The following is an 18601-nucleotide window of genomic DNA, read 5'->3' on the forward strand; positions in this document are numbered from 1 at the left end:
CCAAAAATGCCAAAGAATTAAATACCAAGTATGGTACATAGGAGCTATTTTGGTCATTGACAGAAAGTGTATAGAAAGTTTACAGAAAGTGTACAGAAAGTGCACAGAAAGTTTACAGAAAGTGCACAGAAAGCCTACATAAAGTGTACAGAAAGTTGAAAGAAGGAATAATGATCTAATACATCGTGCCTGTTCGTAAGAGAGCGAGAATCGTAAATTCCTCGTAATACGTCTCCATTATTAGTATGGTATTGGCATCAGGAACGGTAATGGTAATATGGTAATCTTATATTGTTCCACACAGGGATATTGATTTTTCCCTCAGCTGAATAAAATTACTTAGAGACAGTGTTCGTTTGAGGAAAATCTTTAAAGATAAAAATATACATTAGCTCTGTGGGTCCTCAGGAACCCCAGCTCTGACCGCGTGACGTCACGACTGTTAATTTTCCAATTTGACAATTTTTTAATTTCCAATTTTCCGATTACATATTTTCTGACCATTGGCATTAAAAATTTTCATATTCATTATTTACAAGTATAGCCAACTCCTGAATTAGCATCTGAGGCATAATGAATAAATTAGAATATTACGTAGTGTTCCAAGCAACGACATGACGTCACAATTTTCCGATTACATATTTTCTGAACATCGATATCTAAAAAATTCATATTCACTATCTAAAAGTATATTCTACTCCTGAATTAGGATCTATGAGGCATAATGAATTTATGAAAACATTACGAACCGTATAAATCACATAATGCGCAATTTTCCAAGCAACGACGACATGACGTCACAATCCTCTGCATTTCACTTCTTATAACCAATCAAGTCAGTGCCTTTATCTTCTGAATAAAGGTAAGAGCTTTAAATTATACTCAATTTGATATAGAAACTTATTTTCCGTGATTGATACTATACAGTGATAGTGACATAGTGTATGTATCATAAAGTTTATATTTAAAAACATTGCTACTCGCTCAAGTCCCATGGGACTCCATGATTGATAGTGATAATGTGTGGGAGTGGGATTGGGAGTGAGATGACGGGACGTGACATAACATAAGCATAATTAAGGAGGCTCTCCTTATTCAATTTCTTGAGAACACCTGTATCCAGTATACTTTCCTTCGAGAGAGCACGAGGACAGCACACAACTGGTAAGGCTTAAGCTAATAGTAACCTGCTTTACAAAGAGGAGCCATTTAAGATTTCAATTGACCCAACGGGTCACAAGTTGTCTAGTATATATATATATATATACTGTTATGCCACGACTTCCCAGGGCACGATGATCCCCGAGTATTCCGATTGAGGGCCCCAATATGGCGTAACAAAGTCCGAATTAGCTGAGAGAGGACTTGGGCCCTTAAGTTATGCGTAATTACCAGTCAACTGTTTCTTATATTGTTTCAAATAAAGAGCAACAAAGGAAAATAGATTTAATTATAAATGGGGGCTTAAGCATGACAGAACAATTCCAATATAGAATAAGATGCTGCCGGCGAATGAGAATTGAAACATGGAAAAGCCGGCAGCTTTTAACAAGAGTATTAAAGAAAATAAAGATCTTGCACAAGTATAACCATTACCATATAGACACACACGGAATATAATAATCAAAGTTAAATTAAATCACTAGAGACCTAACTGCACTGGAACTAAAAATGTTTAATCTTACTTGACACAGGGTATTCTCACCAGTTCTTACTAGTACGGTCCCTCCAGACAACTCAAACTCACTCACCTGGCCGACCGCCCACGTCACCTTCGGCCACCAATAAAGCAAAACTAAAGGCATCCACATTCTTTGTTACAAGATACAAATTTATATCTGACTGTACATGACGATTACATATAATTATTCATGTACTAGTGCGTTTAAGCATTCACATTACACCACCATACAAGGAATACATTCATCGTACCTTCGAACAACGTATCACCTAGCAGACGACAGTAGTCGTTGTACATAATTTACATAATACATAGTTTCATACATAGTACATAATACATACACAATACATAATTTACATAATACATAGTTTCATACATAGTACATAATACATACACAATACATAATTTACATAATACAGTTTATCATAGAAAAAATGCACTCTTGCATAACACCCTCACCTTTAAATTAAACACAATAGTGTTTATAACCGGAATAGTGCATTTTTCAACTACAAGTTCCAAAATAGTAAAATAAACTTATACAATAATTCATAGTACATTACAAGATATTGAGGCAATAAACAACCAGCCTCAACCACACTTAGATTACCATACAGTAGTCGTGACCCTAATACCACAGTACAGAAACCACGATTGTCAGAAGACTTTAGTACGGTCTTGATAAACTGTCTGCAATTACATTATTTTTACCGCTCACATGTTTTATTTCCAGGTTGTATGGCTGTAAAGCTAACCACCACCTTGTCAACCTCATGTTCTTGTTTTTCATATTGTTCACAAAGACAAGAGGGTTATGATCACTATAAACAGTTATTTTTTGTGGGTTATTTCCAACATACACATCAAATTTTTCCAAAGCCATCAACAACGCTGGTGCTTCCTTCTCTATAGTGCTGTAGTGTCTTTGGTATTTCTTGAATTTCGCAGACATATAACATACAGGAAACAATATTCCATCATGTTCTTGCATTAACACAGCTCCTGCAGCAGCATCACTAGCATCAACATTAATAGTGAAATTTTTGGAGAAATCGGGACCATGTAAGACAGGTTTGGAAGTAAGGATTGACTTTATCTTATCAAAGGCTTCTTGACATTCTAATGTCCATCTAAATTTTACTTTAGGACTTACTAAGTCAGTGAGTGGTTTAGCAAGTTTACTGAAATTAGGGCAGAATCTCCGATAATAACCTGCTACACCTAAGAAACGCTGGACTGCTTTACGGTTGGCAGGAGCAGCTAAAGCCTCTATGGCTTCCACCTTGGCGTGCATAGGTGCAACCGTACCGTAACCCACCTCATGGCCTAAAAAGGTCACCTTTGCATGAGCAAACTCAGTCTTCATTAGATTGACAGTCAACCTAGCCTTCCTTAACCTCTCGAACAAGGACCTCAGGGAAATCAAGTGTTCCTCCCACGTCTGAGAATACACGCACAGATCATCGATGTACACACACACACCTTCCAAGCCTGCAATAACATTAGACATTAGACGTGAAAACTTTGCGGGTGCATTCCGTAAGCCAAATGAAGTTACTTTGTATTGATATAGTCCACTAGGTGTTATGAAACTTGACACACGTTTTGCCTCCTCAGACAGTGGCATCTGATAGTAGCCACTCATTAGATCTAATTTAGTTATAATTTTGGCCTTGCCGATTGAGTCAATTAAGTCATCTATGCGAGGAAGAGGGAAGTTGTCAGCCTTGGTAAGTGCATTAAGTTTTCTGTAATCAGTACACATTCTATACTCCCCATTTCCTTTTGGCACAAGAATACATGGAGCAGCCCAGTCACTCTTACTTGGCTCTGCTAAATGATTATCAAGAAGAAATGTTACCTCTTTCTGGAGAATAGCTGCCTTATGGGGGGACATTCTATAGGGCTTTTCTCTTACCGGGGCGGCACCTTCCACTAGTTCAATATGATGAACTGCCTCAGTCGTTGGTCTCGGCACATCTCCAAAGATTTCCACAAACTCTTGCAGTAATTCTGAAACATCTGACTGTTGGCTGTCAGACAAATGATACAACTTACTATTTAGATTAGCAAGGACATCAGAATTCTTGAGTTTGTTACCTACAGGAATTTTATCAAGGTCGTCTTCACTTTGCATCTCCACAACTTCTAAACTATTTACAGTACCATCTACCTTCTCCTCTGTCTTAGCAGCACTTCCCGAGTCTCTTCTATGGTACTTCTTAATCAAGTTTACATGTACTAACCTTTTTGTTTTTCTGTGATCAGGAGTGGATATCACATAGTTCAAATCTCCCCGTTTACCTATAACTCTGAAAGGTCCCTTGTACCTTGCTTGTAATGGACACTTTCTTACGGGCAAGAACAACAGAACTTCATCCCCAACCTCAAAGTTACGTTCTACTGCATCTTTATCATAATTTTCCTTCATCTTTTCTTGACTTAGTTTTAAATTACATTGTGCAAACCTGTGTACCACATCTAGGTTTTCCTTTAACTTAGACACATACTCAGACAAGTTATCGGCATGCTCCAAGTCTATCCAGCTCTCATGGAGTAGCTTCATGGGTCCTCTTATGTCTCTGCCAAACAATAGTTCACTTGGAGAAAACCCGAGACTAGATTGCTTAGCACATCTGATCGCATATAGAAGGAATGGCAAACCCACATCCCACTCATTTCCAGTCTCATGACCATACTTTGCTAACATTGTTTTAAAGGTTCCATGAAAACGTTCCAAGGCTCCTTGGCTTTGGGCATGATAAGCAGATGCAATATATTGTTTAATCCCAAGAAGAGACATTACTTGCCTGAAGATATTTGATACAAAATTGGTACCTCTGTCGGACTGCACAATCTTCGGTATTCCGAATAGGGTGAAGAACTTTGTCAAGGCTGGCAACACAGTCCTGGCTGTAATGGAACGCAGTGGAATGGCCTCTGGATACCTGGTGGTAGTGCACATTAGGGTTAACATGTACAGATGCCCCTTTTTGGTTTTAGGAAGGGGGCCCACGACATCAATTATCACATGGGTAAAAGGTTCCGGCACTACAGGAATAGGTTGCAACGGTGCAGGAGGAATAACAATGTTAGGCTTACCTACCAACTGGCATGTTTCACATGTTTTACAATATTGTGCTACTTGTCTATGGATACCAGGCCAATAGAAGTACTTGATAATCTTGTCCAAAGTTTTCTGCACACCCAGATGTCCTCCTATGTAGTCATGTGAAAAACTGATGACTCTCTCTCGATACACGTCCGGAACGATAACCTGATGAAACTCGCACCAACTCTCATTTGCAGGAACATCTGGCGGTCTATATTTTCTCATTAGTACATCATTACGAGTATAATAACATGTAGCTTCATTTGAGATGTCCTTCTCTTGTATGGCCCTTGCAAATAATGGGATTAATGTCCTATCAGCTTTCTGGGCTGATATCAGATTACTACGAGTCATTGGGAGAACACTTATATCCACACGTTCACTTACATTACTCTGCGCTTCATTCACTTTATCGCTAGACAGACTGCACGGCAGAACCCCGGGACTAGGCGAATCCACATCACGATCAGCAAGTTCATCTGGCTTAACAGCAGGTCCTGTACTAGAGTCTACATTAAACAAACTACTAATATCCATATCAGCAGTTTCTTCACTGGTTTTCATCCTTGCCTGGCTGCGAGTAACTGCGCATGCTGGAAAAATATCTCCACACTCGCTTTCCAAACCCTCGGCAGGATCCCATTCCAGTGGAGTCGTACTCACCACGGGATCAGGCACAATTAACTTTCCCGCTATATCATTTCCTAGCAAGAAACTCACTCCCTCAACAGGTAAAGTCTCTCCAACTCCAACCAACACAGGCCGAGATAATAATTCGGTTCGGAGGAACAACTTACACAGGGGAACCGTCATCGTACCCCCAACGCCCTTTATCAATACATGCTCACCCGTCAACGCCTGTTCTACGTCAGGAACAGCGCTTTGTAATACCATACTGAGCGATGCAGCAGTGTCTCGCAACACAGTTACAGACACTCCGGGCCCATCCTCCTCGACAGACACTGTACCAGGGAATACAAATGGGTTAAATAGACTGCGTTCTCTTCCCACATCAGGATCCCCTTTTTCCTTTACATCTGCAGAAAGCAAAGTTACATTAGCAACACGTTTCTCTCTAGTCAACTCAGGACACCTTGCCCTTACGTGCCCAAATTTTTTACAGTAAAAGCAACCAATTTTTGACACATCTGTATTGCTTTTACCCAGGGTCCAGGTACCTTTACCCTTGTGTACCTTTCCCTCTTGAGGTTGAGAAATGCCTGGAGGGGAAGGAGGCTTACTTGATTTATGCGTTAATGTATAATTTTCCGCCAATGTGGCAGCTCGATCAATTCTACTTACTTCCTTTTCTAGCAAATAGGTTCGAACGTCCGGTGGAATACCCTTAACATACTGTTCCAGTGCAATTAGTTCCTTTAACTCCTCATAAGTTTCAATTCCGCTAGCTGATAGCCATCTATTAAATAATCTATTAACACTGTTACCATACTCGAGGTATGACTGGTGGTTTCCTCTAAAACAGTTTCTAAACTTTTGTCTATAAAATTCTGGAGTGCATAAGTATGCCTTCAACACTGTATCCTTCACTACCGAATACTGGCTCCGATCTTCAGAGGACAAGGATAAATACGATGAACGAGCCTTACCCACTAAGGCCGTTTGTACCAGCACACACCAATATGGCTTAGGCCAGGAGAGGGTGGTTGCCAAACTTTCGAACTGCTCGAAAAACTCCTCCGGGTCACCCTCTAGGAAAGTAGGGACAAGGCGTACTACGCTGTTTATATCAAATGTAGGTTCCAGCAACCCTTGGACACCCTGCTTCTCCATCATTGCGAACTTCAAGTTCGTTTCAACCTTAAGCCTTTCAAGTGCTATCCTCTCCTTCTCCAACTCCTTCTCCAACTCCTTCTCTACTTTAAATTTCTCTAGAGCTATCCTCTCTTTCTCTACCTCCAACTCCATCTTAGTAATTTCCGCTTTATCCTCATCTCTCTCCATCTCTCCTTGAAGCTCCATGTCACACAATGCCTTGGCACTATCCTCCAGAATTTTTTTCGAGATCAAATCTTGAATGACTGCTTTCTTAATATCAGCCTTGTTAGATTTACCTGTGATTTGAACCTTGTAAAACCTAGCCAAAGCTATCCAGTCATCCTTAAGTACTTCACAGTTCTGCAAAAGGGCAAGCCCAGGACTCTTAATGAATTGTGCAATGTCAAAAGACTCCATATCAGCTAGTGAGGAATTATAACCTAATTAATACAATGTTCATAAACAATGGTTAAATACTCAAGAAACAGTAAGCATTTATTATTCACTGCAAGTATACCGCACTAATACTACACCGCTGTACTTATACTTTATAGTACGATACCTTGTTCTGTATAATACACTCGTTGCACAATATGGTACCCCACATATAGTACGATCGCCGCACAATCACAATACGTGCAATCATAATACCACACTATAGTACCCGGTATTATATAGTACCTTCACTTTATATGGTACCTTCAATCTATACGTTACCTTCAGTTATATGGTGTACCTTCAATTTATATGGTACCCCGCAGCTCCACCATTTTGTTATGCCACGACTTCCCAGGGCACGATGATCCCCGAGTATTCCGATTGAGGGCCCCAATATGGCGTAACAAAGTCCGAATTAGCTGAGAGAGGACTTGGGCCCTTAAGTTATGCGTAATTACCAGTCAACTGTTTCTTATATTGTTTCAAATAAAGAGCAACAAAGGAAAATAGATTTAATTATAAATGGGGGCTTAAGCATGACAGAACAATTCCAATATAGAATAAGATGCTGCCGGCGAATGAGAATTGAAACATGGAAAAGCCGGCAGCTTTTAACAAGAGTATTAAAGAAAATAAAGATCTTGCACAAGTATAACCATTACCATATAGACACACACGGAATATAATAATCAAAGTTAAATTAAATCACTAGAGACCTAACTGCACTGGAACTAAAAATGTTTAATCTTACTTGACACAGGGTATTCTCACCAGTTCTTACTAGTACGGTCCCTCCAGACAACTCAAACTCACTCACCTGGCCGACCGCCCACGTCACCTTCGGCCACCAATAAAGCAAAACTAAAGGCATCCACATTCTTTGTTACAAGATACAAATTTATATCTGACTGTACATGACGATTACATATAATTATTCATGTACTAGTGCGTTTAAGCATTCACATTACACCACCATACAAGGAATACATTCATCGTACCTTCGAACAACGTATCACCTAGCAGACGACAGTAGTCGTTGTACATAATTTACATAATTCATAGTTTCATACATAGTACATAATACATACACAATACATAATTTACATAATACATAGTTTCATACAGAGTACATAATACATACACAATACATAATTTACATAATACAGTTTATCATAGAAAAAATGCACTCTTGCATAACAGTATATATATATATATATATATATATATGTATATATATATATATATACATATATACATGTATATATATTGAAGTATATATATATATATACATATATATATGCAAATATATATATATATACATATATTTCCTAACTATATATACATGTATGTATATATATATATATATATATATATATATATATATATAAATATATGAGTGCGTGCGTGCGTGCGTGCGTGTGTAAGTGTGCGCGTGTGCGTGTGTGTGTGTGTGTGTGTGTGTGTGTGTGTGTGTGTGTGTGTGTGTGTGTGTGTTTACATGTATATATATATATATTAGTGTATCCCGGAAGAATATTTTCCTGTTGACAGACGAGGAGAAATGATATTGCAGTTTCTGCATTAGTTATCTTTTTGTTAAGAACTTCAATTTCTCTTGCTAATTTACGGTATTGGACTGATAGTTTGCTGAGTAGCTGTCCGTATGAGGTTGCAACGTTTCGGTCTTCTCTGGAGACCATCTTCAGGCTAATTGTTTGGGTGTGTGTGTGTGTGATGTTTATATACTATTCTATTTCTGATTGTTTGGACGGTGTCGTGTGAAGCGATCATCCTGATTGGCTGCTGCGTAGTCATCAGGAATCACTGGGAGAGGTGAGGTCAGGTCCGCTTGTGCGATGGGAGAATCTGGAGGTCTCCACTGCCTTTGGCCGCCTGAGAGACAGTCTTCTCAAATAACAGCCTCAGAATAGACACTAAGGCATCAGTGTATAAAGCCGTTTGTATATCCACCCTGCTCGTCAGCTCAGAAACTTGGACTACGCATAGACGCCATACCTGCACACATAGGCCATGAACTTAAACCTGGAGTAGCTTCACGACTACCACATCCTTATCCTATGATGGCGCTGTACAAAACATGTTCAAAGAAAGAATGAATTCCAAATCAATCTACTCATTTTTATTCTTCTATTCATTTCTTCATCGTTATATCAACCTTTATCTCTCCGATTATCTATCAGTGTTTAAAACTTTTATCACTCGATTTCTCTTTATATAGTTCCATTCCTATATATGTTTATCTACATTCGCAATTATTTATGTCTCTCCCCCTCTCTCTTTCTCTTTCTACCGCTGTCTCGCTGTTGCTCTCTCCCCCCTTCCTCTCTCTCTCTCTCTCTCTCTCTCTCTCTATTTCCCTATCTGCATCTCTCTCGCTTGCTCACTCGCTTCTCAGCTTTCCTGTTTCGCTTAGCTTGTCAATATCTGAGTTCATTCTCCATCTGCTCAATCGTACTCTGAGGTTTAAGGTTTGTGTAAGGGAGTAAGGAGGAGGAAAGGACTACTGACGAGAGAGGAACAAGACAATTAGCTCATTGGACGAAAATCTGCTGAAGAGGATGGAAAGGAAAAGTGCCTTGCCAAAGATCATGGGAAGTGAAATAAACAATAAATGTTATAAAGGTTGGATGTGGGGTCTTCTAAAAAGTCTAAGATGAAAGGGAACAGGGAGTTATAGTGTGTATGTGGATAGGAAGCAGAGAGACATAGGGGAACGGGCTAGCAGGAATGGAGGAATGAAGATATCTGAAGATGGACGAGAGAAATATGTGGAAATCTCTCTCACTCTCTCTTTATCTCTCACTCTCTTCCCCCCCCCCCTCTCTCTCTCCCTATTTGTTTATTCATTTCTCTCTCTCTCTCATGTTGAACACACTTTTTTCTAAATTGTTACAACCTATTCTATCAGCATTGAACCAACGATAGTTAACTCACCTCAAGTTTGTATTACCCAACCTAACTCCTCGTAAATTACCACAGATGGCTTAAAACTACAAGCAAGCCAAAGTAACCTAATCTGATTTTAACTAGATTTATTTTACTGTAACAAACTACTAAGATCAGCTCGCACATGTGATGCCATAACTAATAACTAGTAAGGTCTAATTTGTACAAACACGTGTAGGCCTAGGAGCAACGACCTTGTGAGAATTCACTAAAGTGTTGCAGTATTCATACATTTTTGTTGTTTTCATTTTCATTTTCCTTTCTTCTTCTTCTTCTTCATTTTCTTTTTTCTTGTCTTTTCTTTTCCTTTCCTATACTTTTCTTTTCTTTTTTATCTTTTATTTTCCTTATTCTACCTATTTCTTTCATTTTGTTTTTTCTTTTTCCTATAGATAATTTCTTTCTTGACTTTTTTTCCTTTCGCTTTCATTCCTTTTCTATCAATCATTAAGTCAGTCAAACATGATATTCAAAACAAGAAACATAGCTCACTGGGCTAGCCTCGTTGCCCGGTGATTCTATTGACCATATATGAATTGGTTAACGAGTTCTCAATACGCGTTGGTGGCGTAATCGGAGGCGTGCTGGTCTCGCATTCGCTTAGTTGTGTGTTCGAGACCCACACTTCCCTCCAATCCCCAGATGTGCCCGTATAGTCTCATAGAACAAAGGTGACGGTTTCAGTCGCAGCTACTGATCGCCTCCTGGTGTATTTTCCTCAACAATAAGACCTCGGAGTTCGACAGACAGACAGACAGACCGAGGTCGAAGTCATCCAGCTGATCTACGTCTCTTTCCCCGAAGAGACGATGCCTGTTTGGAGCATCGTCCCATGTGTCCATTACATAGTTCAACGGTTAAAGGCCACAATTGATCAAAATTATGCATTTTATGACAAAAAGCAAGAAAATTGATATAGCTGTAGCCCATGGTATCTACATTAATTCTAAACTAAGTACCCATCTTGAATTTGAACTTGGCCTCTTATAAGATCTGAGATTTGCAATGTACTCTAGGGCGCCATAATTCCATAATACGATATATATTTCATATCGATATTATAGAGACTTGAACGAAAACTCCTACGGGTAAGGTAATCAGCCCGTATTTTTGTGACTTTATGTTATAGTCCATAATACTGTACATTGGAATGATATAATATTAATATTAAGTCTGTTAAATGATACAGAAGCGAAAATACACCTTCAATACTTGACAAAAGATAAATCGATTCATGTAGAGCAGTGGTTCTTAAGCCCTGGGTCGCGACCCAAATTTGGGTCCCCAAGCCATTTTATTGGGTCGCTAAGGGTTTGCAGAAAATAATTATTTTCCCACTACAAATATACTATAATTACATACTGTAATAATTAAAATACATGATGCCTAGTTTTAGGATTCTAAGCTGACCATGATTAAATAAAGAATAAATAAAACCCGCTTTTAAAAGCATAATCATATTACTTATAAAAACAATTCGTATATCTATGTAGGCTTGGGTCGCGATGCTTGATTTGTGCAAAATTTTGGGTCGCTGCCAAAAAAGGTTAAGAACCACTGGTGTAGAGGGCTGAACGTACCTGCTACTGTCATTCTCCTGGGCGGCATCTTGTGGTCAGAGAGAAGCGACATGACGTCATCAATGCTTGAGATTCGTTTTCTATGGCATGCGAGAAGAAATAAGGCTTCGTTTGTAAATAGTGATATGAAAACAGCAAGATGAATATCATTGATATAGATATTTATAAGTATGATGAAATGAGGAGTATTAAAGAAGAGAAGAGTGAAAGAGACAAGCAAGAAAGACAATGAAACGCCTGATGAAAACAGGACCTACCAATTTTAGCAGTTGTATTTTCTGTATTTTTCTTCAATATGCCATAGATCGTGGTAATATTGTTTTGCACGAACTTTTGCAATAATCGATTTTGTGTTTATATAATGCTTTGTGTATATTTTTTGTACATATTTGCTTTGTTTTTTTACTGGAATAGATATTTTTGTGTTGATAATTAAATTTTCTTATATTTTCGGCACTTAATGATCGGAAATTTAATCTATACTATTATATGACATTCAAACGTATGATATTAAATCCCGTTATTTTAAACGGGCGGACACACTAGTAATAATAATAATGACAATGATAATGATAATGATAATGATAATAATAATGATAATGATAATTATAATGATAATGGTAATGATAATGAAAATGATAATGACAATGGAAGTGATAGTAATAATAATAATAATAATAATGTAACGTAATATTAGATATTACGTCATATGTGTAATTATGTTATAGAATTGTGTTCCTTTGTATTACATAACTATGTTCATATTTCTTGTCTATGTATGTATTGTAACAATGTTAAGCAGTAACGCCCGTCCACTATATGTAATCTTGTCTACGTGCGGAGAGAGGTGCGCACTCTTGTAGAACAAACAGACAAGCGAAATCCTGAATAGTTCGGAGCGCACAGATTTGACAGTTACTAAATAAATAGATTGTTCAAGCGAGTCGAGGGTCCTAAAACTACCCATGTTGACGTGTTAACTTACCCTCCTCCTCACCCGCACCCTTAACCGGAAGTATCCGGCTTCCGGTCCAATGGTATATAAGCGGTGGAACTCGCTGACTCCTTGTCATATTCCCACATATTGATCTCTTGATAAAAACTAGAAGGTTTAGATTCATGAGACGATTGGTGTGAAGTGATCACCCTTTTTGCCTACATTACGTGTCTGATATACATTGCATTACTTTACTTATATTTGTACTTATTACTTATTTTGATGCATGTTCCTGATCTCTTTGTACTTAGATAGTACCATATTGTATACTTATCTTGTGTTTCTTATTTGAACGATAATTTCCATATTCTTATAATCATGTAACGGTCCCATTGACCCTACTGCCCATTCTCTTTTGTGTTGATTGCCTGTAAATATTTTCCATTAATAATTTCGTTTACTAGTTTTATCGCTAGTTTAATATTCCTTTCCTGGAATCTTCTTTGTTACCTTTACTTCTAGTCTTACGAATTATCTAGGCCCTGACCAGATAGTTCAGTCCTACAGTGGCTTCTAGAAGTGCGCTGGTTCTTAAGCACTTAGACGTTATACGTAACGTCTCTTCACATACCAGCCGCCCGTAACAAAGTGGCGACCTTGCCAGGATATTGGATCAGGTATTTAACACATTCTTATAGAGATGGATGATATAGTTCAAGAATTCGTTCAAAATCCCAAGGTAAGTTTCTTAAAGAAACAAACTAAAGACGCTTTGATAGAAATAGGCAAGCACTTTGGAGTAGACATTGATACAAGTTTACGAAAGAAAAAAATACTTCAGGAACTTGTTGAAAATCTGATCGAAGATGAGATCTTATCTCCAGAAGAGATTACAGCTATACAAATTCCTTCAAATAGGTTAGAAATAGAGGCACGACTAACCGAACTTAAGATTAAGGAGATTGAATTAAAGGTCAGGAGAGTAGAAATTGAGGAGGAAGCTAAACTGAAACAAATGCAAATTGAGGCAGAATTTAAAGCTAAAGAGGAGGAAACTAAACTGAAACAAATGCAAATTGAGGCAGAATTTAGAGCTAGAGAAGAGGAAGCTAAAGCGAAACAAGTAGCTAAAGAGGAGGAAACTAAACTGAAACAAATGCAAATTGAGGCAGAATTTAGAGCTAGAGAAGAGGAAGCTAAAGCGAAACGAGTAGCTAAAGAGGAGGAAACTAAACTGAAACAAATGCAAATTGAGGCAGAATTTAGAGCTAGAGAAGGAGAAACTAAAATCAAATTGGCAGAATTTAAAGCTAGAGAAGAGGAAGCTAAAGTGAAACAAGTAGAGTTAGAATTAAAGAAGACAGAAGTAGAAGCTAGGATTGTTGATAGACAACCCGTAGTTCAGGAAGGTCATATAGATATTTCCAAGTATGTAAAACTTCTACCCCAATTTTCAGAAGGAGAGCCAGAAATTTTCTTTCTTCAGTGGGAAAAATTGGCGCAACAGTTACAAATCCCTAAAGAAAATTGGCCATTAATCATTCAAACACAATTTAAGGGTAAGGCTCAGCAAATTTATACTTCTCTTTCAGAAGCAGAAAGCGAGTATGATAATATGAAAGCTTGTATTTTAAAAGCTTATGAACTAATACCAGAGGCCTACAGACAGAAATTCCGTAATTATAGGAAGACACCTCAGTTAACATACGTAGAATATGCGGCTCAACAAGAGAGGTTATTCAATAGGTGGTGTTTGGCTAGTGAAACGGACACCTTAGATAGACTTAAACAGTTGATTTTATTGGAGCAGTTTAAGAATACCTTAGAGACAGATCTTAGGATTTTTATAGATGATCATGTTCCCGAAACTTTAACTAAAGCTGCTGTATTGGCTGATGAGTTCACACTAAATCATAAACCTAAGTCAAGACAAATGGAATCCCAAAAGTCAAAGTCATATATTCCAGATTCAACAAAATACTCTGATCCTTGGGCCCCAAAGAAACGCTTTGAAAATCAGTCTAGCCCATCACATTTCAGTTACAGGTCTGATTTCAATCAATATCCTCCAAACCAACCTTGGCAAAGAATGGAAAGGTTTAAGACTAATCTCCCTGTAACTTGTTCATATTGTAAACAGGTTGGCCATCACATTTCTAATTGCAGAAAGAGACTGACACCCTCATTCTCCAATAAGACACCAACTCTTGTAAGTAATATAAAATCAGACGATTCAAAATCCTCTATTCAGGATACACTACCAAAGAAGCCGGTATTGTCAAGTAATGTAGAACCCCCCTCATCAGATCATGATCCTTGTTTCAAACCATTTGTATCTTCAGGAACTATATCTCATAGTAGTAGTTCACAACAATATCCTATTTCCATACTCCGAGACACAGGAGCAAAGCAAAGTCTGATTTTAAATTCTGTCTTGCAGAATCTGGGTGAGTCATATACAGGTTATGATATATTGATAGAAGGAGTTGGAGGAATTATAAAATGTCCATTACATAATGTTTTCTTGCGGTCTGATTTAACAACCGGAATGGTTAAAGTAGCAGTAGTAGACTCTCTTCCCATAGTAGGAATATCCTTATTGTTGGCCAATGACATCGCTGGAAGCAAAGTCATTTCTCCCTTAATAACAAATAACCCTAAGACCTCAGTAGAACCTTCAGATAACTTACAGTTGTTTCCCGCTTGTGCTGTAACCAGATCTCAGTACAAGAAATCTGAAGAGGAGACCTATAATTTAGAATCCCTATTCTCCCAAACTGACCCATCTTCTTCTTCACCAGTTTCTCTATCTAGAGCAGAATTAATCAAAGAACAGAAGTCAGATCATTCTCTTAAAAATTTGTACGAGATTGTTTCTTCTCCAGAAGAAGTTGAAAATATGTCACGAGGTTTCTATATAGAAAACGGAGTCCTAATGCGAAAATGGAGAGCATCCACCGCAACCGCTGACCAGCCATGGCAAGTAAGGAATCAAATAGTCCTCCCTCTTGGTTTCAGGAATAATGTTCTACGATTGGCTCATGATACTCCCTTAGCAGGTCACTTAGGTGTAAGAAAGACCTTGTTCAACATAACCCAACATTTCCATTGGCCCACGGTTGTCAAAGATGTTGCCCAATATTGTAAAACATGTCATACATGTCAACTTGTAGGTAAGCCCAACCAGAAAATTGTAGAAGCTCCACTCCATCCCATTCCTGTAATGGAAGAGCCATTTAAAAAAGTTCTTATTGACTGTGTAGGACCTTTACTTCCTTCAAGTAAAGGAAATCAGTACATTCTCACAATCATGTGTATGAGCACTCGTTTTCCAGAAGCCATTCCTTTGAAAAATATTAAAGCTCAAAACATAATCAGAGAAATGTTGAAATATTTCACTATGGTAGGATTTCCTAAGAACATTCAAAGTGATCAAGGAAGTAATTTTCTTTCCAACAAGTTTAGAGAAACTCTTGTAACACTAGGTATAAATCATGTAACTTCCTCCGCCTATCATCCTCAATCACAAGGTGCTCTAGAGCGCTTTCACCAAACGCTCAAGACAATGTTAAGAATCTTCTGTGCTGAGAACACTCGAAATTGGGAAGACGGACTCCCCTTTTTGTTGTTCGCCACCCGAACAACAATTCAAGAAAGCCTTGGATTCAGCCCGTCAGAATTAGTCTTCGGTCATGAAGTCCGTGGTCCCCTAAAGATACTTCATGAACAATGGATGAAAGAAGAACCACCAGTTCCTTCTTTGAAATACGTGTCCCAGGTCACCGAGAAGTTGTTAGAAGCTTGGAAGTTGGCAAGAGAGAACTTGACGAATGCTCAACGAGTAATGAAAGGTCGGTATGATAAAAATTCTAAACTTATAACTTTCTCTCCAGGAGATCAAGTGTTACTTTATCTTCCCATACCAGGAGATCCATTGCAGGCTAAATACAAAGGACCCTATGAAGTCTTGTCCAGAGCCAGTGATCTCAACTACATAATCAAAACTCCAGACAGAAGAAAGAGTTCCCGTCTCTGTCACATAAATACCTTAAAACCTTATCATTCCAGAGATCCAATTCCAATTTGCAGCTCTACCACAATAAAATCGGAAGAGCCTCCTGATAACCTGCCTAATCCTCCTGAGATTCCCTTGGAAAACTCCCAGATACTACAAAATCTTCACTTATCTGAGAAACAAGATGTAGCAGAACCATTGACTGACCTGTTGAGAAAAGACCACGACTTCGTGTGGACACCTACCTGTGAGACGGCCTTCAAAAACCTGAAGTCCCTTCTCACTAACGCACCAGTTCTAAGGGCACCCAATTTCCAACGACCCTTTCTTCTGCAAGTCGACGCCAACGACACCTGTATCGGTGCCGCCCTCTTGCAAGAACACAATGAAGTTCTTCACGCTATCACCTACTACAGCAAGAAGCTGTCCCCTGCGCAGAAGAACTACTCCATACTTTCTAGAACGTAGCTTTTCAACAGAAAGTGAAAAGCTTTCCCAAACGGTGGAGGTGTAACGTAATATTAGATATTACGTCATATGTGTAATTATGTTATAGAATTGTGTTCCTTTGTATTACATAACTATGTTCATATTTCTTGTCTATGTATGTATTGTAACAATGTTAAGCAGTAACGCCCGTCCACTATATGTAATCTTGTCTACGTGCGGAGAGAGGTGCGCACTCTTGTAGAACAAACAGACAAGCGAAATCCTGAATAGTTCGGAGCGCACAGATTTGACAGTTACTAAATAAATAGATTGTTCAAGCGAGTCGAGGGTCCTAAAACTACCCATGTTGACGTGTTAACTTACCCTCCTCCTCACCCGCACCCTTAACCGGAAGTATCCGGCTTCCGGTCCAATGGTATATAAGCGGTGGAACTCGCTGACTCCTTGTCATATTCCCACATATTGATCTCTTGATAAAAACTAGAAGGTTTAGATTCATGAGACGATTGGTGTGAAGTGATCACCCTTTTTGCCTACATTACGTGTCTGATATACATTGCATTACTTTACTTATATTTGTACTTATTACTTATTTTGATGCATGTTCCTGATCTCTTTGTACTTAGATAGTACCATATTGTATACTTATCTTGTGTTTCTTATTTGAACGATAATTTCCATATTCTTATAATCATGTAACGGTCCCATTGACCCTACTGCCCATTCTCTTTTGTGTTGATTGCCTGTAAATATTTTCCATTAATAATTTCGTTTACTAGTTTTATCGCTAGTTTAATATTCCTTTCCTGGAATCTTCTTTGTTACCTTTACTTCTAGTCTTACGAATTATCTAGGCCCTGACCAGATAGTTCAGTCCTACAGTGGCTTCTAGAAGTGCGCTGGTTCTTAAGCACTTAGACGTTATACGTAACGTCTCTTCACATACCAGCCGCCCGTAACAATAATAATAATAATAATAATAATAATAATAATAATAATAATAATAATAATAATAATAATAATAATAATAATAATAATAATAATAATAATAATAATAATAATAATAATAATAATAATAATAATAATAATGATAATGATAATAATAATGATGATGATGATGATGATGATGATGATGATGATGATGATGATGATGATGATGATGATGATGATGATGATGATGATGATAATGATAATAATGATGATGATGATGATAATAATACTTTTAACATAATTTAATTATTTTTCATATGCTTCGACCAACCTACATCAAAGGATGTTACTGTAATCAGCTTTGGTTGAGGAAGGGATGGGTGGGAGAGAGAGTCTTCTCCGGGTCTTCAGAAAGACTCTGCGGGAAGTTCATCTCAGTTCTCCGATTTAGTGAAGTTACGCTCGTTCAGGGGCACTCGCCTCTAAGATAGTTGAGGGGAAGTTTATTATGTTTAGAGAGAAAGTTCCTATGGTCGAGGCTACCTTAAGCCACTGCGGGCCACCAGTAGAATATATCAATAAGACTGAATTCCTGAAGGATAAAGATGGCCAAGTTTATGTGCGAATCCTCAGGTATAGAATCGAGTCTTGTACTACAAGGATGACTCCACTGCCACAAGATTTGGGAGACTTTCTCTTTGGCAAGAAAGACTAG

General features: G+C 38.2%; 2 protein-coding genes across 2 annotated transcripts in view; one reads left to right on the forward strand and one right to left on the reverse strand.

Moving 5' to 3' along the window:
- Positions 1-18601, forward strand: part of LOC143030162 (uncharacterized) — a 197689-nt gene extending 179088 nt beyond the window's left edge. The window contains exons 2-3 of the mRNA XM_076193324.1: positions 13014-13821; positions 18485-18601. Of these exons, the coding sequence (XP_076049439.1) occupies positions 13192-13821; positions 18485-18601 (747 nt within the window). The 5' untranslated portion in view covers positions 13014-13191. The remainder of the gene's footprint in view (positions 1-13013; positions 13822-18484) is intronic.
- On the reverse strand, positions 815-10816 carry LOC143030161 (uncharacterized). The gene is made up of 6 exons (XM_076193323.1): positions 10735-10816; positions 6708-6991; positions 3240-6593; positions 2572-3020; positions 2268-2371; positions 815-852 (listed from the first exon to the last, which is right to left on the reverse strand). Exons 1-6 carry the CDS (start codon positions 10814-10816, stop codon positions 815-817), a joined length of 4311 nt encoding a protein of 1436 aa, XP_076049438.1.

The sequence above is a fragment of the Oratosquilla oratoria genome, chromosome 12 (assembly GCF_046742065.1).
Source record: "Oratosquilla oratoria isolate Oo_2021 chromosome 12, ASM4674206v1, whole genome shotgun sequence".
In the NCBI taxonomy this organism is placed as follows: Eukaryota; Metazoa; Arthropoda; class Malacostraca; order Stomatopoda; family Squillidae; genus Oratosquilla; species Oratosquilla oratoria.